Here is a 24,618-nt window from a genome sequence, read left to right as displayed (position 1 = left end):
TGCTGCCATTTTTAGCGCACCAGGCTAACCACTAAACCTTGTTTAGAATACAGACATAGGGTCTACACAATGGGGAATTTGAATTCATAAACTCTTCATCCACCCCTCTGATATAGTGGATTTCATTTTTGTAGCTAAGGCCAGAATCTGCAGTTTGAACCAGTCACTCAGGTGACTTAAAAGCACACTGAATGTTGAGAGTCAATGACCTCAAGACAAGATCATATGTCCTTACTGGCTGGGCCCATGCTGACTCTGTGGTCAGCCCAACCTTGACCCCATGCTCCAGCTACCCTGCAGGATTTGTCCCAGAGAGCCGGGCTTGGGCTATGAAGGCAGTTCTGCGGGAACTCTGCTCATACCTGCACTGGACATCTGGCCTTGAATTTGGGGGCTTTGGTGTTCATAGCAGAGGCCTTAGACTATGGACTCTTGAGTCAGTCAGGCCCTGGGACTCCCCCAGCTGCAAAAACAGCTGTGCAACCTTGGACAAGTTGCTCAACCTATGACTTAGCTTATTCCCCTGTAAAATGGGAGTATTGATCCACCTTGCCTCTTGGCTCATTCCGAGAACTGAATGAGGTCATAAGACACATGAAAAGTTTAGACTCAGCCTGATACAAAGCAGGCATTCAGTAGGTGGTGTTACAATTGATCGGGAGTGATGGTATCTTCCAGAAACATTGCCAGAGGGCTTGCAACATAAAGGCTGCTGATGTCAGAACCTGCAGCTGTGGCTTCTGCAAGGAGGCTGAGGGAGGAGGCCTGAGTCAGAGGGAGGCCCCAGACCTTCACCGTCATCTAGCCCAAGCCTAGCTGTACCCTTCACAATGCTGGTTACCTTCCCACTCATTCACTTCTCACTGGTGACCTTGAGGAGCTGTGGGAGAGGTGATCTCTCCTGCCACTTCCCCTATCTAGCTTCACATACCTCTTGCAAATATAAACACTGGTCTGATCAACCTGGGCCCTTACTGCTCTGGGAGAAGGTGCCCCTGGGCTCCAGAGTCCTAGGCCTGGTTCTGCTGGGAGAGGCCAAGCTCCCCCATGGTCTCTCCAGGTCAAAGCATGGGGAATAGTGGAAATGTTCAGGTTTGTTTTTTTTCTTGCAATGAGTAATTTAAAACAAAAAAAAAACCTTTGTTTTAAAACTTTTTAGGAAGCTAAAATTAAAAAAAAAAAAAAAACAATTGTAGGGAAATATTCATGAGATAATTGGGGAAAGAGGTGACCATGTGTGTATTTCATCTGATTAAGGGATTATTGTTACTGAAAAGTTGAAAATGACATCATGGTTTTATTTTTAAAGAGTCCCTATCTTCTGTAGAAGCCTACTGCAATATTTAGTGACATGACCTGGGCCTTGGAATTTGCTTCAAAATCACCCATGTGTTGGGATCCCTGGGTGGCTCAGTGGTTTGGTGCCTGCCTTCAGCCTAGGGCATGATCCTGGAGTCCCAGGATCAAGTTCCATGTCGGGCTCCCTGCTTGGAACCTGCTTCTCCCTCTGTGTATGTCTCTGCCTCTCTCTGTCTCTCATGAATAAATAAATAAAATATTTGAAAAAAACAAAAAACAAAATCACCCACGTGGAGAGAGTGGGCTGGGTGCCGGGGAAGCAAGACTGGCCACGAGTTGATAATTTTTTTTTTTTTTTTACGAGTTGATAATTTGAGTGGTGGGTGTGTGCAGGTTTATCTCATTATTCCATTATTCTACTTTTAAGTTTAACATTTTTCATAATAAAAATAAGTTGAAAACAAAAGATTAAGACTAAAACAATCTTTGTCACCAGGCAAATCTTGTATATATTATTTGCTGATGAGATAACACCATGTCTAGGATTTGCTTTAAGGTATTCCAAAAAGAGAAAAAAGTTGTGTGTGTGTGGGGGGGGTAGTTTGCAGAGACAAAACAAGATTGGCAAAAGGTTGTGGCAGCAGGTGATAGGTATTTATTCTGTTTTCTTTTGTCGATATATTAGGAAATTGTGAGAGTTGAACATACGAATCCTAACTGGCCATGGCAGCCTGGCACCTTTCCCCATCTTTCTCAGCCTAGATCTCTCATGGCATGGCACATAGTAAGTGCTCAACATAAGGAAGCTGTTACTAACACCACTGTTTTTATGGCAGGCAGTCTGCTCCGTCATTCGGCACCAGCTGATGCTCTCTCTCCCTTGCCCTCCAGAACGAATGCAATGCCTGATGCCGGAGGTAGTCCCAAGTGACTCCCTGAAGGACAATGCCTACAAACAGTGTCTCTACCTTCAGCTGGAATACATGGAGCAAGAACTTCAGCTGGTGGGACCCCATGGCTTCCCGCAGGGCCAGAACCACACCCGGGCCCTCAGCCAACTGCAGATGCTGAAGGGCCGCCTGCGAGGACAGCTGGGCACCCCACCCCCAGCATACACTGGGTAATCCACTCCCCTGGGTGCTGAGTGGGCACCTGCCCCCAGTGGGGGAGCCTGCAGAGAGAGCGTATCCGAGGCCACCTCGGAAGGATGTTCACCCAAATCTCCCCAGGCAGAAGTGATTCAGGATTCCTGTACAAATTCAGGGAGGAAGGATTTGAATAGGGCTATTTGCCAAAGGCAGTTGTAGTTTACAGTTTAGAACCATATTCATGTGGGCTGTTTCCTAATTGTGCACCCTTGGACAAGTCCCTCAACCTCTCTGAGCTGCAGTGTCCTCATCTGTAAAATGGGAATAATTCCTACCTCCTAACTCAAAACACATTTTTAAACATAATCAGTGAAATCTGAGTACACAGGCTATTAGATGACACTGAGGAATTACTGTTAATTTTGATTGGTGTGACAATGGCACTGTAATTCAGTAAGAACATCATTTTTGAGAAATATTCTGAATTAGGGATGATTTCACATTATGTCTAGAATTTATTTTTAAATATCCCAGCAAAAAATAAAATAAATAAACCCAAAAACCAAAATGGAGAGAGGGAGGGAGAGAGACACTGAAGATAGATGGGATAAGCCTAACAGGGAAGTGATGGCTGTTGAATGGCTGTTGAGCTAGTTGTTGGAGGTATGTAGTGCTCACTGATTTTTGTATGATGAGAAATTTTCATAATAAAAACTTTAGAAAAAATTATAGAGTACCAGCCTTCTAGGCTTCCCATGAATAATCTAGCACTTTCTATATTCAATAGGTCTTCTAAACCCATGAATAACAGAGCAAATCTGTGCAAAGCACTTCATGTGGGGACTGGCTCTGAAGCACTGAATAAATGTGACCTCAACAGAACAAAAGTCTACCTGCCAGATAGAATACAGAACAGCCCTTTGAGTAGGATATGAGATACAGAGGAGAAAACTGAGAGTCTAAGAGGTCAAAGAGCTTGGCCCCAGCCAGAGAGCTGGTGGGGGTGAAGTGGGATTTGAACTTGAGCCCAGAGGGTGCCACTCTGATCACACCCACCCTGCTTTACAGCTTCCGGATGGCCAGCAAGCCTCCTCGTGGCCTGCCCTGGTGGTGCGTCCTAGTGGGCTGGCTCCTGGTGGCGGCCACAAGTGGCGTGGCAGCCTTCTTTACCATGCTCTACGGCCTGCACTACGGGCGGGCCGGCTCCCTCAAATGGCTCATCTCCGTGGCCATCTCCTTCGTGGAGAGCGTGTTCATCACCCAGCCTCTGAAGGTGAGGCTGCCCTTGACGCCTGTGCCCACACTCTCCTTTCTCCCAGCTGCTCTGTCCTTAGGCTCAGCCATTCTTTATCTGTTCATTACAAACCTACACAGTACCTTGTCTGTGCCTTGCTGGGGGGAAAATGATAATGAAGTTAATCACCATAATAATCCAAGCACTGGGATTGGGGCTGGGGAGGGGGGTGTGTACAGAGACTAGGCCAGGCCAAGCAGCTCACCAAGATGTGGTAAGTCAGAGTCACAGTCACCCTCAAGAGGGTCCTCATCTCCGTACTAAAAATGATAACCTGAGATTAGGAAGGTAAAGTCACAAACATCTTGTGCTAGGTCACATGTATAAATATGAATAATACCATATTTCCTCAATTCTAGAAGTCCTTTTAATTGTGAGGTAGGCCAGCAATTTGTAGGAACTTTATCTTCAGAAAAAACAAAACAAAACAAAACACCAAGTCATTAAATACGTGCATCATTTGGAAGATGCACTCCTATCTCTGAAATGTAAAGTTACTGTCAGAGTTGGAGAAATACTGAGCCACAGCTCCCCCTGGAAGGAATCAGGTGGTAGGAATATATCATTGCACTGGGGTAGGGGGTGGGGGCTGCAGAAAGGAGAGGATATTTACAGTGAATCTGGACGCCTATGAGACTCTCCAAATCTCACCCCCATCGCATCCATTAGTTCCCCAGTTCTGCCCCCAATAGCCTTTATCAGAAGATTTAAACAACTCCTGACATCTCTAATCTAGTCTGAGAATAGTAAGAATAGAGTCACGAGCCATTTTGGTCCCAACCAAAGCACAGAATCCTTCTAAGCTCATGCATTTAGGTGCAGAGATGAAGGCATGGATGGAATGAATTACTTAATACAGAAGAAAGGGAAGGGACGGAGGGAGAAGGGAGATGGAACTCAGCACTAGAGGTAGTATAAGACATAAGAGGGTCCACCAGCAGGGGGGGCGCAGGTGGGAAAGCTGGTATGAGAAGCAGGGGGAGCTCAGGATTCACTGGCTCTGCTTGGTGGCCAGGTGCCCTGGCCCTCTCCTTTCACAGCCACATCCCTTCTCAGCACAGGATGGGCTGGTTCCCATCTGACTTCCCCAGAGCATGGCTTCTGTGCCCAGGACACAGTTGATAGTTTCCATCCCAGGCCTGGGTTTCATAGCAGGTGTTTTCCAGGTGCTGGGCTTTGCTGCCTTCTTCGCACTGGTCTTGAAGAGAGTGGAGGACGAGGAGGAGCCCGTGGCCTCCCTCCCAGGACGTCTGTCTAGCCCAGGTAATGGCGCACAGGCAGAGGCAGGGTCCTGGAACCCAATGAAGCTAAGACAGTCCTATAGAGCCCAGCTGCTGAGCTTCTTGCCCCATCAATCCTTCACCCCTGATTGGAGAAGCACCCCCAAACCATCCAAAACCAAACGACTCCTTCCTGTCTCTAGAGCAAACTTGTTCCTTCTCTACCCCAGCCCTTCTCTCTGGTCATGCACCCAAGCATGACCCCTTGGCCAGAAGAGGCCCCTTGGGGGCCGAGCTCTGCATGGCTGTCATTCTCTGTGTAATCACAAGCAAGGAGCTTTCTCCTCCAAGGCTCAAGGCCCTGGTCTTAGAACAAAAACCAAAACAGAACATGCTTGAGGTGAGCTGCAGAGAGTTCAGGGACAAGGGTCTGCAAACCACAGCCAGGAGGCCAAATCTAGCTCACTGCTTGTTCTCATAAATGAAGTTTTATTAGAACAGCGCCATGCTGACCCCTGTCAGAGGAGGCCACTGAGCAGCCCCCTGCACCCCAACCTGGTTTCATACTTCCCAACCTAAACTCCTGAGAATGCCTACAATAAGACAATCATAAAAACTAGCAAACAGAACAGAATCAACACTCTAGTACTCTATGCACATATTCTGACATTCAGGGAAAATGAAACGGGAGCAAATATACAAAAGGCACACCGACATTATTGCACTGACCTTATTATATAGTGTGGTTACCTCCTCGATGGGCCTGTATTCTTCCACTCTAAGATAGGGTTTGGGTTTGTTTTTTGTTTTGGCTTTGCAGATCCAAAAGGTCCATTAAAATATTCTTCCCAAGACAAAAGAGTAATTTTTGTCCAAAGAGACGCCAGCTTCCAGAACAATTAAATATTCATTCAGTCATTCCTCTGGCAGCCACCCAGGGAGTACTTGCCGTGTGCCAGACAGTTTGATGGCTTAGGAACATGATTTACATAAAATCCACTCGCTGCAAGTGTACAATTCATTGATTTTAGTAGATTTCTACAACTGTGCAACCACTGTCTTAATTCAGATTCGGAACAGCTCCATCACCCCTCAGAAGGTTCCCTCTTGACCATCTGAAGCCAATCTCTGCTCTCACCCTAGGCAATGCAGCACTGGATAATGGAGCAGGTTGCCTTTGGAAGGTACAGCCCACTTAGGGAGACCCATTAAACAAGTTAACAACACAAGTGTGAAATGTAAGGAGAACTTGGAGAGAGACCAGGAGAATGCAGGCTCCTCTGCTGAGGTGGTAACTACATTGGCTCCTGGAGCCTGGCAAAGGGAGGGACTGCACCCTGGACCCTTGCAAAGGCCCCTGAGAAAGGACAGAGCTTGTCATTTTACAGTGATTACTGACAGTGTAGCCCAAGCATAAGGAATTAGGAGGAGAATGGTTCAAAATGAGGGCAGAGAGGTAGGTGGGGAGCACAGCCTTGAGGCACCCGGGAAGTGCTGGGGTTTTGGAGGGCTGCTACATAGGACAGAAGCATGGTCTATCTTGTGCTCTGAGAAAGATTACAGAGGCTGCTCTTAGGAGACCAGAAGTAGTGGGTCAAAAGTAAAAGTGGGGAAAAGACTACTGGAACGATCCAGACAAGAGGTGACATGGGCTGGCCGTGGGGGATGGAAAGAAAGGCAAGGATTCAAAAGACAGTTGGGACAGTACACCCCTATCGGAACGGCTAAAGTAAAAAGTGGTGATAATACCAAATGCTGACAAGGATGCAGAGAATATGGGGCACTCACACACTGCTGGGAATATAAAATGGTACAGTCACTCTGGAAAAGTTTGGCCGTTCCTTTCAAAACTAAGAATGGATTCACCATATGCCCCAGCAAGTGCATTCTTGGGCATTTATCCCAGAGATATGAAGACTTATTCCCATGCAGAGAATAAGTCATGTTCACAGCAGGTTCATTTGAAATAGCTAAATGGCCGCTCCTAGGAATCTACCCAAGAGACATGAACATATATGTCTATACCAACATCTGTACATGAATGTTCATAGTAGCATTATTCATAACAGCCAGAGCTAGAAATAATTTAGGTGTGAGTGCATAAGCAAACAGGAGTGTATCCATACCAAAAAAAGGAACTAAATACTAATTACACAACAACATGGATGGACTCCAAACCATTATGCTAAGTGAAAGAAACCAGACACAAGAAACGAGGCACTGTAGGATTCCATCTAAATCTAAGATCCAGAAAAAAATCTATAGAGACAGAAAGCAGATTAATGAGGCTGAGGGTGGAACAGACTGGAAGTAGGAACGGACTTCACAGGGACGTGAGGGAACCTTCTGGGTTGATGAAGATGTTCTAAAACTGGGTTGTGGTGATGGTTGCCCAACTCTGTACATGTACTTGAAATCACCGAAGGAGGTAGCCTTCTAATGGGAAAATTTATGAAAACCATAGCTCGATGAAGTGACTTGAAAAAGAAGATATTTAGAATTAGACATGACAGGACTTTGAAATATAAATTACCCTCCTTCTTCCATCTGTTATGGTTTCAGGAAGACTGAGACCTGTCCTAGGGTCCAGGAGCACAGGGTGGGGAGGGCCTTGTGCTTTCAGTACTAAGAAAATCCTCCAGCTGGAGGAGGAACAGCATTCTGAGCACTGGGATGGTGGGGCAGAGGCATGGAGGGCAGCCCCGGAAAATGGCTCCTGAGGAGGAGGGATGATAGATCCTGATGTTCCTTGTGCGAGGGGACACTTCTGGATGCAAAAGTAGAGGCTGGTTCTACTGTCCTCGTGCCCTTGCTTTCACAGACCCTACTGCCTTGTTCCGAGCACGAAGATGCAGCAGAAAGGACATTTACCAGCCACCTTTGACCACTGACATCGAGAAGATGAAAACCACCCATCTCAAGGAACAGAAGGCATTTGCCTTCATCAGAGAAATCTTGGGTAAGCAACCAACGTCACCCACAAGCAGTCTCCCCACTCGCTGGTTGTCAGCACAGAACTGAAGAAGCCCCAGCTTCTCCCCTACACTTAAAATCCCTTGGTGGCCCCACGTGGCCCTTAGGATAAAATCTGAACTCCCTACCGTGGCTCTGCCCACCCTGGGTCACCTCTCCCAGCCCTCTGTGCCCTGAGCTGTGGTCACACCATGTTCTGCAGCTCCTAGGACTCCTTGCACTCTCTGGACCCCAGGCCCTTCCCCAGGCTAATCTAATCTGCCTGGAAAGTACCTTCTCTCCTCCCTGTCTTTTCTTCTGGCTAATTCCTTGTTTTTTAATTCTCAGCCTGAAGGCTTCAGAAAGGCTCTCCAAGGCTACTGACCAGGGGCTTCCAAACACCACAGTGTATCTTAGTCTGGGTTCCTCCCATAAGCAGATTGGGGTATAAGTAGTTGGTTTGGGAGGTGATCCTGGGAAACACAGTAGAGTAGAGGAAAGTACAGGAGAAAGAAGGGAAGCAATAGAAACTGAGCTGATGAGTGGGTTCCATGTGGGAACTGGAGCTCAGTCCTGTGGGGACCTCTGTGGGGGCATGTAGTACACACCCCCAGGTTGTCACTCACAGGTCACTGGTGAGGGCTGCTCCCGGGGAGGACATTGACCCTGTAGCACTCCCACCTTGCCTTCCCAATGTCTGAGCACATAGGGCCAGACAAATGCAGAGAGCAGGGGAGCCTGCATAGGAGTAGCAGCATATTACAGAATGAAGAGAGCCCAGGGGTGTGGGCAGAGCCCCAATTCATCCCAGGGAGGGGGTTTTTGGGATGCATATTCCCAGGCCCTGGATCCAGAGATTCTGGGTAAGGGTCTGCATCCCCCACATCCTGATGGCTGCATCCTAAACTAAATCTTTGTATGTGAAGGGCCCTTACATCATACTCACCTGTCCATAGGTGAGCTCCATGAGGGCAGAGAACACAACTGTCATTTTCATTGCTCCATCCTCAGCATTGCACCATGACGGAGCCTCATTTTTAAAAGATTCTTTTCCAGAAGCATTTATGTAGCATGCATTCTGGGCAGGCACTATTCTTAAGTGCTTTATAAATATTAATTTGTTGACTCACCATCACAACTTTGTGAAATAGAATTATTACCCCCATTTCACAGAGGAGGAGAGTAAAGCAGAGGGGTTAAGTCACTTGTGAAAGGCACATGGCTTGGAAGTGGCAGAGTGAGGATTTGAACCCAGGCAGGAAGCTCATGATCTGTGGACTTCATTCATTCCCACTAAGGATTGGTTCCATTGTCACTAGGGGGTTGAGTAGCTGGTCTGCAAGACCTCGACTATTCCGAGCCACGTACCACTTCATTTCTTGCCTTTGGCTTGGTGGAAGTTGGGGACCCTACCTGACCAGGGGCTATGCCTCCCTTCTCAGCATACCTGGGCTTCCTGTGGATGCTGCTGCTGGTTGCCTATGGGCAGAGGGACCCCAGCACCTACCACTTCAACAGACACCTGGAGCACAGCTTCACTCAAGGCTTTTCAGCTGTGTTAAGCTTCAAGGAGTTCTTCATGTGGGCCAACACCACCCTCGTGAGCAACCTGTACAGTCATTACCCAGGTCCTCTCCCCTCACCCCAGGACGTGTGTCAGCCCCCTTGTGTAGACTCCTTTCTAGGAACAAGAGTGAGCCACTGTCACCATCAGCCTTACAGAGAACTGATAACCACAAGGCCATATGCTTTGAAGGAGAAACCCTCAAAAGGGTGTGTGTGTGCATGAGAGATGGGTCCTAACTCTTCCCTGATGCAGAGTGGAGGGCTTCGTAAATCAGAGATAACCAAGCATGAATCGGCTAGGCAGAAATAGTATACCAGACAGAAAGACAATGTGAGAAAAGGCAAGTCTGAAACATCACAGCACGTTCCTGGAATTATAAAGCATTGAGTGCGGCTGCAGTATAAGGTATGAGTTGAGGACCAGTGAAAAGCAAAGCAGGAGAGAGAAATAGGAGCCAATCATGAAGGGTCTCAGAAGTTCATATTTTATGCTTAAGGAAATGAGAAGGTATTGAACAGTTTCTCCATGAGGGAGTAACATAATCAAATTTGCATTTAAGAAGGATCATTCTGGAATCATGGGGAAGTTGGAAGACAGAGTTGTTAGGATGCTGGGGAGAAACGATGGGGCTGATGCAGGGATGAGGGGCAGAGGTGATAGAGAGATGGGTACGGGTGCAGACAACACTGAAGAGAGTTGATGAGCCTTGTTGACCATTAGTATGTAGGCATTGAGGGAAAGGACACAAAGAGTCTCCAAGTTGATGACTAGGTGGTGGGGGTACCATTCCTCAAGATTATGTAGGAAGTAGACCACACCACACCTAAGGTGGGAAGGTGGTGAGGAATGCAGCCTGTGGTTGGCCATGAACTACTCTTGACTGTTTCTACAATAAAGTAGAACTTCTACTGAAGTTCACATTAGCATCCAGGCCAGGATGCTCTAAGATGACTTTGATGTCTAAACTGACCCACTTGTTTTCCATCTCCAGGCTTTATCACTGATGGGAACTCTAAGCTGGTTGGCAGTGCCCAGATTCGTCAAGTGAGAGTCCGGGAAAACTCTTGCCCTCTTGTCCCACACCTGCAGGCTTCTCTTGACAGATGTCATGCACCATATTCCCTGGATATTGAAGACCTATCAGACTATGGGGAAGGCTGGAATGCCTCTATCCTCAATAACAGCAGGGGCTTTTCCCAGGCTTGGCAATACCAGAACCAGAGACAACGCCGAGGGTATCCCATCTGGGGCAAACTCACTGTGTACGGGGGAGGAGGTTACGTGGTCCCCTTAGGGACTGATCGCAAAAGTACATCAAGGTAAGACTCACTTGACTCATGTGCGGCCAAGGAAAGCCATTTGTTAGAGTCCAGGTCGGTTTAGCGGATGCAGCCAAGCTCATTTATGTCATTGTAGGGCGTGACCAGGGGATTTGGAAGTATTCAGATTGTATTTCCAGGCCCTGGAAACTGGGGTCTCAGGGTCTCTCTCCAGCACTCTCAGCCTGGTGGGCCGAGTCTGGTGGCTTCTGCTAGAGCCAGTGTAGGGATGGGGAAGTCCACCACACAAAGCCTCCACCATCAGGCAAGTGGGAAGTAGTTAAGGCTCTTAACCTTAGCCAAGAATCATGCTTTTATTTGTAGTGACTTACAGTACCAAGGAAGAAGAGTTTGGAGTATTCACTGTTTCTATAGTGGCAGAAGCAAGCCTGCTCTTTGTCTGAAGGATGTCACCTTATCTCCCGAGATTGCTCACTACAAACACAGCTTCAGCAAATGCCTTGGGTAAAGCCCAGCCAGGACCTTGCATTCCTGGAATACCCAACATGATTGTGCATGGATATCCAGAGCCCATGCAGACTGCCTCTCCCAGCACACTCTAGGGTTAGAGAGCCCTAGGCCTGAAACCCTGGCATTGCTCCTGTTAGTTAGCTGTGTGGCCCCAGGCAAGTTAGTGAGCCCATATGCACCTCAGTCTTCTCCACTCTATTATCATAACACCAAGGAACACGGGTAACAAACTCCTAGGGAGAACAACTGGCAGGGGTCCCCTGGGATTAAGGACAGGACAGGAATAGTCAATTTCAGCATAAGAGGTGTTTTCCTGTCACTTGCAACAACGGGTATTATCTCTTCTATACTCCAAGCAGGAACATAGACCCAATGGGAAGGGGCATATTTTAAAACAGGCCCATCACTATTGCTGCCAGTAATAACAGCTGTCACTTTTACACACACACACACACACACACACACACACAGTATTGCATTTTCTCTTCACAACGTTCCCGAGGCACTGGAATTAACACCATTGCAGTTGAGGAAACTGAGTCCTAGAGAGGCTATTAGCTTCCCCATGAGGCAGTCAGGATTTGAACCCCAGTTCTTCCAGCATATACTCTTTCCACACCAGTGGGCAGACCTCCAGAAACTGGTCTCATGTGAACTGCGAACCCAAGAGGGGTCTCGACTGCTGCTACTGCTGTCTGCCTAAGCCCCTGATTTTCTATGTGGTTCCTCTCACATGGTGATCCTCAAACTTTAAAAGGCATCACAATCCCTGGGAAGGCTCATCAAAATACAAATCCCCAGGCCCCATCCTCAGAGGAGTTTGTTTCAGGAGACTTGGGGTGGGGACTGAGAATCTGCATTTCTACGAAGTTTCCAGATGTGGATGCTGGCAGCACGGGGACACACTTTGAGGACCTCTGCTCTAACGTCCAGGAGACCATGGGTGCCATGACAATGCACCATTGGTGGGAAACTATGATCACTTGCAAGGGCAGCCCCAAGGCCTTATGGTCCAGGGCATGAAGCAGAGCCAGAGGGATACATTTCTATGGGAAACCCTGGCCTCCTCCTGGGCAGAGCGGGGAGGGAGCCGCTATAGATGGAGATGTCGCTAAATATCCCTCTTCCTACAGAATTCTCCAGTACCTCTTTGACAACACCTGGCTGGACAGCCTGACCAGAGCTGTTTTTGTGGAGTTTACTGTCTACAATGCCAATGTGAACCTGTTCTGCATCATCACTCTGACCCTGGAGACTAGCGCCCTGGGTGGGCAGCCTTGCCTGTGACCTCATCTACAGTGTTCTGGAAGACAGACACCCCTCCCTCTGGGCCAGAGCTCCTGACCAGGCTGGGCCTTGCAGCCCCGGGCCAGAGTTCTGGGGCCAATGGTTGTTTGGGGGGTGGATCTTGGTTCTCCGTAGGCACCTTAAGGCCAGGCTCCAGGGCTGTTCCACTCTTATTCCTAGTTGCCTCCACTTCTCTCTAGACTGTCTCTCAAGATACCCAGAGGGAACCCAGTTGCAGTCTGAAGGCAGCTTATCATCTTGAGCTACCCACTCTGGGGAATGTGGGTTGGGAGGCTGGCAGAGAAAGGCTGGGGAGGGGGCGAACTGGTAATAGATAATTTCACTTAAAACAGCATTTTACAACTTGTACCTCAAACCTACAGTACAAAGTACATTTCACATCATATTCTAACACACAAATATATATAACTGAGGCAAAAGCTTCAAAAATATTTCCTTTCACTACATGTAATGTACTCCAGTATTTTGTGTTCTGTTCCACTTTTCTTCCCACTTCCTGCCTCTGGCCTCTTTTATCCCGATCAGAATCTATGGAAAATACTACCTAAAGCTTCCTCAGCTAATAATTAATTTTCCCCAAATTCAACCACCTCTCCTTTAAATATTAAGCAACTTTTAGTATCCAATTACATTTTTAATAAAACTAATACATGCATATAGTTCTTTAAATTTCAGAACACTGTAAAGTGAAAAGTAAAAGGCCTTCAACTTCCATGATTACTGGCCACTGTCAAGAGCTTCTTTCAAATCCTTTGGTGGGGAGGCAGTTATTTTGTATTCCTGTGTTCCTCTACTTCTTTTTGCCACCTTTGTGGCTCTTAAGGACCAATTAAACAGCCTGTCCCCAAACACCTCTGATTACATTACGTGTTTCTACAAATGAGAAGTGAGGGTGGGTTTCAGGTCTGGTTGGTTCAAGCAGTCCATTGATGTCAGCAAGGACCCAGGTTGTTTCTGTCTCTCCATTCTGCCATTCTTGGGTTGACTTTGTCTTCAGAGGCAGTAGCCTTATCAAACTGTTTTTTTTTTTTTAATAATCCTAAAACATCTTTACAATACCACCCCCCAAAAGAAAAGACACAGAAATGGATGAAAGATGATCCAAAAAAAGGCTGAATTTTAGGCATAGTGGTCAATTGATGAATTGATCTTCAGTGAACCCTCTTTCGCTGAACCAGCCTTGAGTAAATTAATGTTAAGTGGGGAGTGTGCTTTGGCTGGAGGTAACCAAGTGCACGAATGGCTGACACCAGATGCAGAGTATAGGGAGTGGCTCTTCCAGTGCAGCTCCCTGCATCTCCTCTCATATGTCCATGGTCTTTGGAATCCACTATGTGTCCAGTCCCTTGAGTCTGTGGGTCAGAAGGGTCTTTATCTGCTCTTCTGCTCTGGCCAGCCCTCAGAAGGGTCTGAGCTTACATCATGCCACTGATGACTTCCGGTCAGAAGTGGTGGCTCTGAGTGGGCAGGTAACCAGGAGTGAGTAGAACATGTTTTGCTTCCCAGGAACCTTCTTCCCACATGCGAACCTGCAGAGCCTGCGCCTGTACCCCTTCACTGATGGCTGGCACCCCTTCGTGGTAGCAGCAGAGGCCATCTACCTCCTGTTCCTTCTCTACTACATGATTGTGCAGGTGAGGGGTGGACTATGACTCCATGGGGATGGAGGCGGCAATGTGTGCCTGTCCCCTCTCACACAGCTTCCCCAAAGTGAGGCCTAAAGAAGGGAGAGGGAAACATTCTGCTACCCTCTTGCCATGGCACCCTTTTGGTCCGTCTGTAGTCCTGAGGGACCAGCTCAGGGACCAGCTTTTAGTATTTCTCAGGAACTGAGACTCAGAGGGTAGTCTTTCCAGGGTGAGGAAGGGAGAGGAAATGAGAGATTCCAAAAAATGTCAAAGGTGAGAAAGGAGAGAGGTGGCTATGCCCACAGCCGGTGGTTCACCTGTGGTCCCTGGGAATTAGGAAAAAATCCCCTTTGCCACCTTTAAATGACACCATGTTGCAAAATGAAGGTGCAGATGTTGACAATGTTGGTGGTTTGAGGAAGCTGGGAACTCATCTAAAGCTTGGTATATGCTCTCACCCCTCCCCACAACAAAAATGCAAATCAGACATCTTAAGAGGGCATCCCAATCCCTTAACAGCCACAGCCACTCGAAAGTGAGGATGATATCTTGAGTGTTTTCACCACGTGATAGGCATTATGCAAAAAACCTTGCATGGCTTTTCTCTTTTAATACCAGGAGAAAGGTGCTATTGGCTTCATTTCACAGAGTAGGAAGCTGAAGTCCAGAGACATGAAGAATTTATTCAAGGCCAAAATTGAACCCAGAGAGTCTGACCCCTGAACTTGACACTCAACCCCTCTGTGGCACCATCAGACTCATAAAATCTGGATCCCGTGGGGTCTCCGAGTGTCACCAATGCAAACCCAACAGGGAACAGTCATCAAATAACCACCTACGAACATCAAAGGAGGACCATCCACCACCCATCGCCATCCTACCCTCTGGATTGTACATGCCCCCACAACACTTCTTTCCAAAGCCCATAAATTTTTCTAAAAATGCCACTTCTTAAAATCATCCCCCCTTTCTCCATCCCTTTATAATGGAGGCAAACTTAGTCTCTAAGCAGCCAAGAGTAGGGAGGTGGAAGGAAATGACCACAGAAGCTTCTCTTTAGTGGGAGGGAAAAATGGAGGGAAGCCTAGAACTTGCATAGCATAATTCCTTTGACTTGTGACACCTGATGTGGAAACAAGGTTAAATATAAAATCTGCCAATCTAGAAAACCTATCTATCCACAAAGAAAAAAAAATGAGTTTAACAAAATTATTTCTTTTTAATTGCGGTAGCTAAATATACATAACATAAAATTCGCCACTTTAAACATTTTAAAATGTACAGCTCAGTGGCGTTATGTACATTCACATTGTCATGCAACCATCATCACCAGCCATCTTCAGAATTTTTTTCCTCTTACAAAACTGAAACTGGACCCATTAAACAATAACTCCCTCCCCCCAAAAACAACCCCACTGCCTCCGAAGAAAACAATGTTTCTTATTGAATCAGCATCACTACAATGTGATGCACATCCCAGGAAATCTGCTAGCAGATTCCAAAGACAGAAAGGAATCTCACCCTTGCATATTGCCAGGCAAATAGGACTCATTACATATTCATTCTTAAGATAAACACTAATTAATCCTCAAGAGGATTTACGGCAGCATCTGTCCCACTAGTCTACCCTAAATTCACCTGGTAATTGGGGCTGCCACTTGTGTTTGCCAACTGCCTTTATTAAAAGGAAAAATAAATGTACATGTTCACAATAGGAGGTAATTTTGCAACCTGGAGGTAGGTGCCTACCATTTGGCTCCTACCCTCCCAGGGAAACTGAGAGTGAATGGAACTATCTCCCTTCTTTTTTTTTTTTTTTATATATATATATATACATTTTTTATTGGAGTTCAATTTGCCAACATATAGTATAACACTCAGTGCTCATCCCGTCAAGTGCCCCCCTCAGTGCCCATCACCCAACTATCTCCCTTCATCATAGCACTTCAAAGAGAAAGCTTCCAGGTTCTTTAGAAAAACATACCTGAGGCTAGTTTAACTTTCAAAAAGGATTTACATACATCTCAAAAGGGCAGAGAAAGAATATACAATTACAAGTTTTCTAAAGTAATTGCTCTATGAAAGGGTGGGAGGGTCTTTCCCATTCCCCAATTTTTTGCATCAGAAATTATTAAATGTTTTTCTTATCAGATGCTGTATTTACTCTTATGTACCTCCAAAATTCTGCAGCCCAAGTTGGTTATGAAAGCAGATGGCTGCTTTCATAACCAGTCTGTGCACAAGGCTGGGGAGAGGGGAGAGGCTCCAGGCCCTCCATGCATGTGGGGCTAGGGCTTTGAGAAGCCTCTCCAGGAGACAGTAGGCCCCTGCTGGAGGGTCATCTGGGGTGGTTCGGAGAGTCATGGTGGAAGGGATGGGGAGGCACAGTTCTGGGTACAGCATTTGGCAGAACCTCCAGCTCCTTTCCCAGGGCAAGCTCATGAGAAAACAGAAGTGGTGCTATTTCCATAGCAAGTGGAATCTTCTGGAGCTGACCATCATCCTAGCCAGTTGGAGTGCCCTGGCAATGTTTGCGAAGAGGGCCATCCTGGCAGAACAGGACATCCAGCACTACAGGAGCCACGGAGAGGAGTAAGTGGCTCTGCCTCAGCCCTCAACTCCCACACTAGACCTGCTTCCTCCAGCTCCATGGCCCCAGGGTCTGGGAGAGGGGGGAAGGAGGGCAGCTTTTGAAATCTTACTGATCCTTAGACGATCCGGGTCACTCTTTAAAAAAGGAACTATAACTACCACTTAGATTCAGGTTTGGGGCCTGTCACATATACAGTTGGAAAGGGCTTTTTGAAGACCAAATAGAACAATTTCTTACTTTTGCAAATCTGACCCAAACATAAAACCATGTGACATGCTGTTAAGGTTCCCTCCCAAAAGATGTAGCCCACCAGTGTGGACACATCTGCTACCATTTACAAAGTGTCTACTCTGCTGGTCATGATGCACTAGCTTCTCAGATGCTTGCAAGAACTCAACATCGTGGTAGACGCAAATGTGGGTTTGCCTCTTGGTGGGTGTTGAGCCAAAAGATATGACCAAGCAAAAAGAGCAGGAAAAAGAAGGATTTTACTTGCAACAAGTAAAGGAGAACACTGAAGACCTTTCCCAAAGCATTGTCTCCCCAAACAACAAAATTAGGGAAGTTTTAAGGTAAGGATCAATACATATTCATCAAGGCCTTGTGCACACAATGGGAAATACGGCATGGAATTGAGGCAGAAGTCACCTTGGGGTAACTGAGTCCTGGTCAAAGTCACTAGGAAGGCAAAGATCATCATTATCAATTCTCTGGCTTTAGTTGGTTTGGTATCTGAGTACTCAAGGGGGTTTAGATCCTGCAGAGAACTCAAGAATGCACATCGGGTCAATCTTGGCTTTGTTTTATTACTGACTGCCTCTGATAGGATCAGACTATCTCCCATCCCAGCCTGATAATGGCTGTTTTATTCTTACATTCATTCTCAAGGTGGATGAGGGCTTAAGATGACTTCCTTTGTCAGGAAAGCTAGGTCTGTCTTTCTGTTTCTGGGGTTCCCTAAACTCTTTCTGCTTACATTATCACTACTCCATTTTACAAATAAAGATATTGAAGCTCACAGAGGTAATGTCCCCAGGGTCACACAGCTAAAAGGTGACAGAGAAGTAATTTAAACCTAGCTTACGTGAGGGACTCAGTCAGCAGAATGTGCAACTTTTGACTCTGGGGTTGTAAGTTCGAGCCTCTTGGCTCGAGATTACTTAAAAATTAAATCTTTAAGGGGTAGCTGGCTGGCTCAGTCAGTAGAACATATGACTCCTAAGATCATGAGTTTGAGCCCCATGTTGATTGCAGAGATTACTTAAAAATAAAATCTTAAAAAAAAATTTTTTTTAAACCCCAAATACCTAGCTTGTGTGTCTCTAGGATCCCAACCCTTCCATTAAACCATTGTGTTTCTTAACTCATTCACTGATTTTATTGATATGGATAACATTTATTTATTGTTGGATGCTATACAGTTATAAAAACACCACTTTAACAGTATTATCTCATCTGCTTTAATCTTCCCAAAACTTTTAAAAGATCAACATCCATTTCTTACAGAGAAGGAAATTGAGGCTCAGAAAAGATGTCTGTCCGAGGTCACACAATTTGGAAATGGAAATACAAGGCCTTTAATTTGAACTCTGCATTCCTAACCTCCCACCCTATTGCTGGCTCATTTAGCTCACAAACCCTAAGCTCTAAATGGTATAAGAGTGTTAGATGTTTTAAATGAGGCAGGAGAAAGGTGCCACAGGAGCCAAAGGAGGAAGCAGCAATCCATACCAGCTGCCCCAGTCTGCTCAAAGGGAAGGATGATGCTGGAAGGCAGGAGATTAGGTAGAAGGATAACTTTCATTCAGGCACTCAATGCTTTTACAAATTTAAGATCAGGGCACCTGGGTGGCTCAGTCGGTTAAGCATCTGCCTTCGGCTCAGGTCAGGATCACAGGGTTCTGGGATAGAGTCCTGCATTGGGCTCCCTGCACAGTGAGGAGTCTGCTCCTCCCTCTGCATCTGCCCCTCCCCTGGCTTGTGCCCTGTCTCACTCACTCTCTCTCCAATAAATAAATAAAATCTTTAAACACACACACACATAAAAACTAGAGATCATAGAATTCTGTTCCGTAATGATGGATAGTTGGAAGAAAGGCAGGCAGAGACAAGGGGCCCTGCCCTAAGAGAAAACCACCCTTAAAAGGATTTTACACCACCCTGGAAGGAGCCCTCCACCCTTTCACAATGATGGATAACAAAAGCCTGATTGGATGACAGGCTCAGGGAGGGTTAATCAGATTACAAGAACCCAGCCAACAAGCCCATAAAAACTCGGAGGTTTAGAAATTCTGGTGTAAAAAAAAAAAAAAAAAAAATTCTGATGTCAAGCCTCTCAGGTTCCCTCCCTCTTCAGGAACTTTGTACTATCACATTACTATTGCTCAATAAACTTTGATTTGCTGCCCACCACTTTTTATCTGATCTACCTCTTCACTCTTCGAACCAGCATGACCAAGAACCATGGGCACCAAAGAAAAGGAAATCCTGTAACAATAGCCTGTTCTCTATCCATGTCACTAGATATATATAGGTCTATTCCATTTTATTTATTTATTTTTAAGTAGGCTCCATGTTCAGTGTGGAGCCCAACACAGGGCTTAACCTCCCAACCCTGAGATCAAGACCTGAGCTGAGAACAAGAGTGAGATGCTTAACCGACTGAGCCTCTCAGGCATCCTTGATTCTATGACATTTTAACAACACACCAATATTAAGACTGAATTAAAAGTACAAAGGTACAAAGGGAATGAAGGGTAGGATGGAAGGGCAGGAAAGACCCGGACTTTGGGATCAGACATGCCTGGATTCCAACTCTCATTCTTCTACCACTAGTTATGTCACTAGCTCTGTGACCTTGTGCCAATCTTAGTCCATATCTGTAGAGACAGCAGTACTTAACCTCATCCAGTGGTCTGAGAGGTCAAATGAGACAGGGCAGTTGAGGTTCATTAGGCCCTTACTTGGCACAGAAATTAAATGGTACTTCCATCGTTCTTTCAAAGGAAGATATACACTCAGACAAGTGTGAGGGAGGACGTGGCATCTAGGGACCCCAAACCAGGAAGAGAGGCTCACAGAATGCCCTCACTTCTATCTTCTTGATGCTGGAAGGATTCCTCCTTTCCCATTCTTCCAAAGCTCTTCAGCCATAAACCAAAAATGCTAGGTAATGGTCCCATGACTACCATCAACATCATCATACCTGTCAGAGGCATCATCCCACCATCTTCCTTATTACCTTCACCATCATCCTCACCACCAGCATCACCCCTATCATTATCACCACTATCACCTCCCTCATTATCATCATCATTCATATCATAACCATCATCCCCACCATCACCATCATCACCAGTTCATCATCACCTAGCTGGGGGAATTGGACCAGTTCTACCTCCTAGACCTACTGTGGGACGTGATGGGCCTCTGAGATCATGATAAATCCAATCCTGCATCCTGGACTCAATTGAGCCCAAATGAGCTCTGGGTGAGCTACTCATAGTCTCTGAGATCCGGTCTCCCCTTTTGGTCCCACAGGGGGATCAGTTTCAGTGAGACAGCAGCGGCTGATGCTGCCCTTGGCTACATCATTGCCTTCCTGGTACTGCTGTCCACAGTGAAGCTTTGGCATCTGCTCAGGTTGAACCCCAAAATGAACATGATCACATCAGCCCTGCGCCGTGCTTGGGGGGACATTTCGGGGTTTATCATCGTCATCCTCATCATGCTTCTGGCTTACTCCATTGCGGTGAGTCGTCCCTTTGGTAAAACCTTCAGGGCTGGTCTCCTTGGAAGCAAAGGCTTTTCAGTGGTGGGGAATTGAGGGTTAGGGTTAAGAAGATTTTGGTACCTGAGGGAGATGATGGATCTTCTGAGTCCAAGGCTTTTTAGCTGGAGCTCATAAACTGGCCACCCCACATGGCAAAGGCTGGAGACCTCAGTTAGGTAAGAGTGAGGAGGAATAATCTCTAAGACTAAAAGGGCCAACTACCTCCAATAAAGGATTCTTTTCTGTATCTAGATCCTACCTGGATATGCTAGTTCTCCTGACATCCCAATTGTTCAGACATGCACAGAATATTCCCTTTGTGGGGGGATGTGGAGATGAATTGTGAGGACAGATACATCCACAGGCCATGTCACTGCCTGATGCCTTACACTTGAGGCATGAACTTAGTAGGGCCAAAAATCATTCCATTCAGTCCCTGGACACTAAAAGCATTTTGGCAATCACAACTCCTTTGTGAATGAAAAAAACATTGCACTGTCAACTCTTTTATTATCAATTAATGTGGGAACAAACGCCTTCTACTACATCTTGATCTCTATCTAATTATACCCTCCATCCTCTCCAAGTCCACATTCCCCATAATACCATGGCTCCCACTCCTCTGTGACCCTCCCCTCAATCCTGACCCACTTTCTACCCCAACCCCTCCAATCTCACTTTCCACCATCCCTGACCTCCACACAACCTGATGATCCCTCTTATTCTGGTCCCCACTCCCTGTCTAACCCTCTCCTCCCATTCCTCATCCTTTTCCTGTCCCTATCATCTCAACCCTGACTCCCTAATCTCTGACCCTACTCCATCTTCCTCTCTCACCCTTAGAAATGGGGTGAGGCGCATTGATGCAGTGGTGGAGGGTATATACTAAAAAGCTGGAGTCTGGTTTTATCAAAAGTACTCCACCTGACCCCTTAATTCATGTGGATTTATTCAGTCCTTGATCTGCAGTGCAGGAGCTGCAGGGACACTGCAGTGTCCCCTGGGACCAGAAGTCACTAACTCAGAGCCAAGGGAGTGCTGGGCCTCCCTGACACAATAGCAGAAATCTTTGGGGGGAAGGATGCTGTGCTAAGGAGGAAATACAGTGGCAGTGGGGAAAGCCCTGCCCAGACAGAAGCCTCTTGTCATCCAACCCAACGGCCCCAGAGCAAAGATGTTAGGGCCTCAAAGAGCCCAGTTTCATCCTTGGGGCTTAGAGCAACCATCTGAGTGAACACAACAGTGGCCTAGTGCGTGATGCCTGAGCCGCAGACGTGCATACACACCCCTTACAGAGCTGGGTATGTACACACACCCACTAGCAAGCCCCTGTAAGGACAGACGGCTTTGCCAGGCCAAGGATATGGCTGACCCAGGACACTGACTCGACTGTCAAACAGGCATCGGGCTGGGGTGGGGAGGTCACTTGGTTTCCTTCTGTGTTCATAAGGACTCTTTCCATAACAGTCAAACTTAATATTTGGTTGGAAACTCCGTTCCTACAAAACCCTCTTTGATGCAGCAGAAACAATGATCAGCCTTCAGCTTGGAATCTTTAACTACGAAGAGGTAATGGGGTATGGTGGGGTGAGGGACATGGACACTACCATGTATACCAAGCCTTTGTGAAAGTTAAAAAAAGAACCCTCCTCAAGTGCCTCCTCCTGGGTAGATGTTGCCCCTTGGGTCCATGGCCTGGCAAGCACAGGGCAGCTTTGAACAAATAAAATCGTTCCCCTTCCTCTAGGCAGACACGTGCACACTAGGGCTATAGCTTGCCCTGGGGACCCTGCTTACTAGAGAACATCAGGTACTGGCTACTCAGGGGAGGACTGTGCTGGGAGGTATCTAGAAGGGAATGTTCCCGGCCCTAGCCAGAAATGGTAGCCATATTTGAAAATGGTAGCAGTAGGGAGTAGGGGGTGTTGGCTTTTCCCTCTCCTGGTAGCTCCAGATGGACTGCCCATACTTTCAGCTGCCACGCGGCAGGGGGCCTTCCTGGTTCCAGTCTCTGCCTAGTCTGGGAACCAGTTTCCCCTCTGAGAGTGCCTATGGGGAAGTGACTGCTAAGACACCGGACTCCTGGGGATGACTCTGGCTTTCTTCCTGACAGGTCCTGGACTACAGCCCAGTGCTTGGCTCCTTCCTGATTGGGTCCTGCATCATTTTCATGACATTTGTGGTGCTGAATCTATTTATCTCTGTCATTCTGGTGGCCTTCAATGAGGAGCAAAAAAATGATCAGGTGAGTCCCTCTGGCCTATTTTTCAACAGTCCCTGACCTTGAACTAGGAAGATACTGAGTAGCATTAGACATAAAGGGGATTTGAGGGACATTGTAGCCCAAAGCCCTCATTTCATAGGAGGGGAAACAGGTCCAGAAGGAGGAAATTACTTCTTGAGACTACAAGCAAATGAAGGACAGACCAGAATTGGGTCTCCTGATTTCCAAGGTGGCAGTCCAGTGATTCTCAGCCCTGCGTGTACATTAGAATCTCTGGGTGAATGAGTCAAGCTCTGGTATTTTTGATATCTTCCCATGTGATTGCAATATACAGCTGAAGCAGAGAACCTGTTAAAAATTATTAAAGCAGATAACTTAAGTGATACAAACTTTAACACTTCATGAAGTAGACAGTCTCCATTCAGAGAAGTAAAACAGGGTGGAAGGCAAGAAGCTTTTATAGGATAAAGAATAAAGAACAAGGAAGAGAAAAAATTTTTTAAAAGATCTGATTGGCTGGAGCCACAGAGTCAACCTTGTTTGGAGTAAGATAGAAAAGAAGTATAGACCCCAGAGGTGGCTTGGTGTTTAGGTCCTGGCTAGCCTGGCATACTGCATTTTGGGCAGGGGAGCATTTATAGAGACACAAAAGTTCTGTAAACTTCAGTTTGCTGACATGGCACACCAGGCAGGACCAGCTCCATCTTGGGCTTAGAAATTTTTCCTTTAAAGATTTTATTTATTCATGAGAGACACAAAGAGAAGGGCAAGAGATATAAGCAGAGGGAGAAGCAGACTCCCTGCAGGGAGCCTGATGCAGGACTCAATCCCAGGACCCTGGGATCATGACCTGAGCCGAAGGCAAACACTCAACCACTGACCCACCCAGGTGTTTCTTGGGATTAGAGATTTATTGCAACAAGTCATATGGTAACTAGTTTAAATTTTGAGAAGCTGTGGCAAACTACTTTGCAAAGCAGCTGCACTCTTTCACATTTCCAGCAGCAATGCACAAGGTTCTTTGTACATAAATTCGTTAAGAGCCTCTGCTGGGGGTGGTAGAAGGAATTTTATTATTCTCATCAGAGGGAAAAAAGGAACTTCCTGGGGAATAAGTGGGAGCACACACTCTTGGAATTCCCAGAAAAGGGAGAATCTCTACAAAAAAAAAAAAAAGAAAGAAAGAAAAAAAAAAGACTCTAAAGAGTGAAGTGACTTTGGCAGAGACCTAATTGGACAATAAAGCCATGGTTTCACCTTAGAAAGAAAAGCCCCCAAAGAGGATGGTTCTAGGTATGTCACATGGGCTTTTTTTCCCCCCTCTTCAGCTGTCGGAAGAAGGAGAGATTGTTGATTTGTTACTGATGAAAATACTCGGTTTCTTGGCTATTAAACGTAAAAGAGAGGAGCCTGGAAGCAGCAGTGAGCAGCCCAAGTAGCCATCAGAGGCGGGGACCCCCTCCACCTGCATCAGCTGCGCTCAAAGTTCAAACTCTTCATGCACACATGAGCATCTTAAGAAGGAAGATGGCCAGAGCCTTGGACCTATGCTTACTGGTGATTCTATAGTCTCTATGTTCTCCCGTGTGCATAGAAAAGTCACCAAGTCTGACAAGTGAAAAAAATAAATATATATACAGATACACGCAATTACCACTACTGTGATAGACTGTTTGTTTAAATGTATTTCCTTCTAGAAATAAAACAAATATTGTCTGGAGTTTGGGTAAAAATCATCTCTATAGACTATTTAATCTTCTTGGTTGGTCAGGGGTTGCTTCTGAATGATTCCAGTTCAGGGTTTCTCAAAATCTATCCAAGAGATGTTAATGGCTGTTATAGAAGTTGGCTACAGTTGCCAGAACAAAGTACCACAAACTAGT

At 46.4% G+C, this 24,618-nt stretch overlaps 1 protein-coding gene across 1 annotated transcript in view; it reads left to right on the top strand.

Annotated features, from left to right (window-relative positions):
* LOC144310215 (polycystin-1-like protein 2) overlaps nt 1–24,399 on the top strand; it is a 57,841-nt gene extending 33,442 nt beyond the window's left edge. The window contains exons 22-34 of the mRNA XM_077890955.1: nt 2,191–2,419; nt 3,456–3,660; nt 4,848–4,944; nt 7,723–7,860; nt 9,296–9,481; nt 10,412–10,739; nt 12,344–12,477; nt 14,025–14,152; nt 16,578–16,738; nt 20,280–20,490; nt 21,979–22,080; nt 22,625–22,756; nt 24,064–24,399. Of these exons, the coding sequence (XP_077747081.1) occupies nt 2,191–2,419; nt 3,456–3,660; nt 4,848–4,944; nt 7,723–7,860; nt 9,296–9,481; nt 10,412–10,739; nt 12,344–12,477; nt 14,025–14,152; nt 16,578–16,738; nt 20,280–20,490; nt 21,979–22,080; nt 22,625–22,756; nt 24,064–24,174 (2,162 nt within the window). The 3' untranslated portion in view covers nt 24,175–24,399. The remainder of the gene's footprint in view (nt 1–2,190; nt 2,420–3,455; nt 3,661–4,847; nt 4,945–7,722; nt 7,861–9,295; nt 9,482–10,411; nt 10,740–12,343; nt 12,478–14,024; nt 14,153–16,577; nt 16,739–20,279; nt 20,491–21,978; nt 22,081–22,624; nt 22,757–24,063) is intronic.
* Nucleotides 24,400–24,618: the final 219 nt, after the last annotated feature.

The sequence above is a fragment of the Canis aureus genome, chromosome 3, assembly GCF_053574225.1.
Source record: "Canis aureus isolate CA01 chromosome 3, VMU_Caureus_v.1.0, whole genome shotgun sequence".
Taxonomy (NCBI): Eukaryota; Metazoa; Chordata; class Mammalia; order Carnivora; family Canidae; genus Canis; species Canis aureus.
The sequence above is the reverse complement of the archived record's forward strand: the minus strand, read 5'-3'. Positions and strand labels throughout refer to the sequence as shown.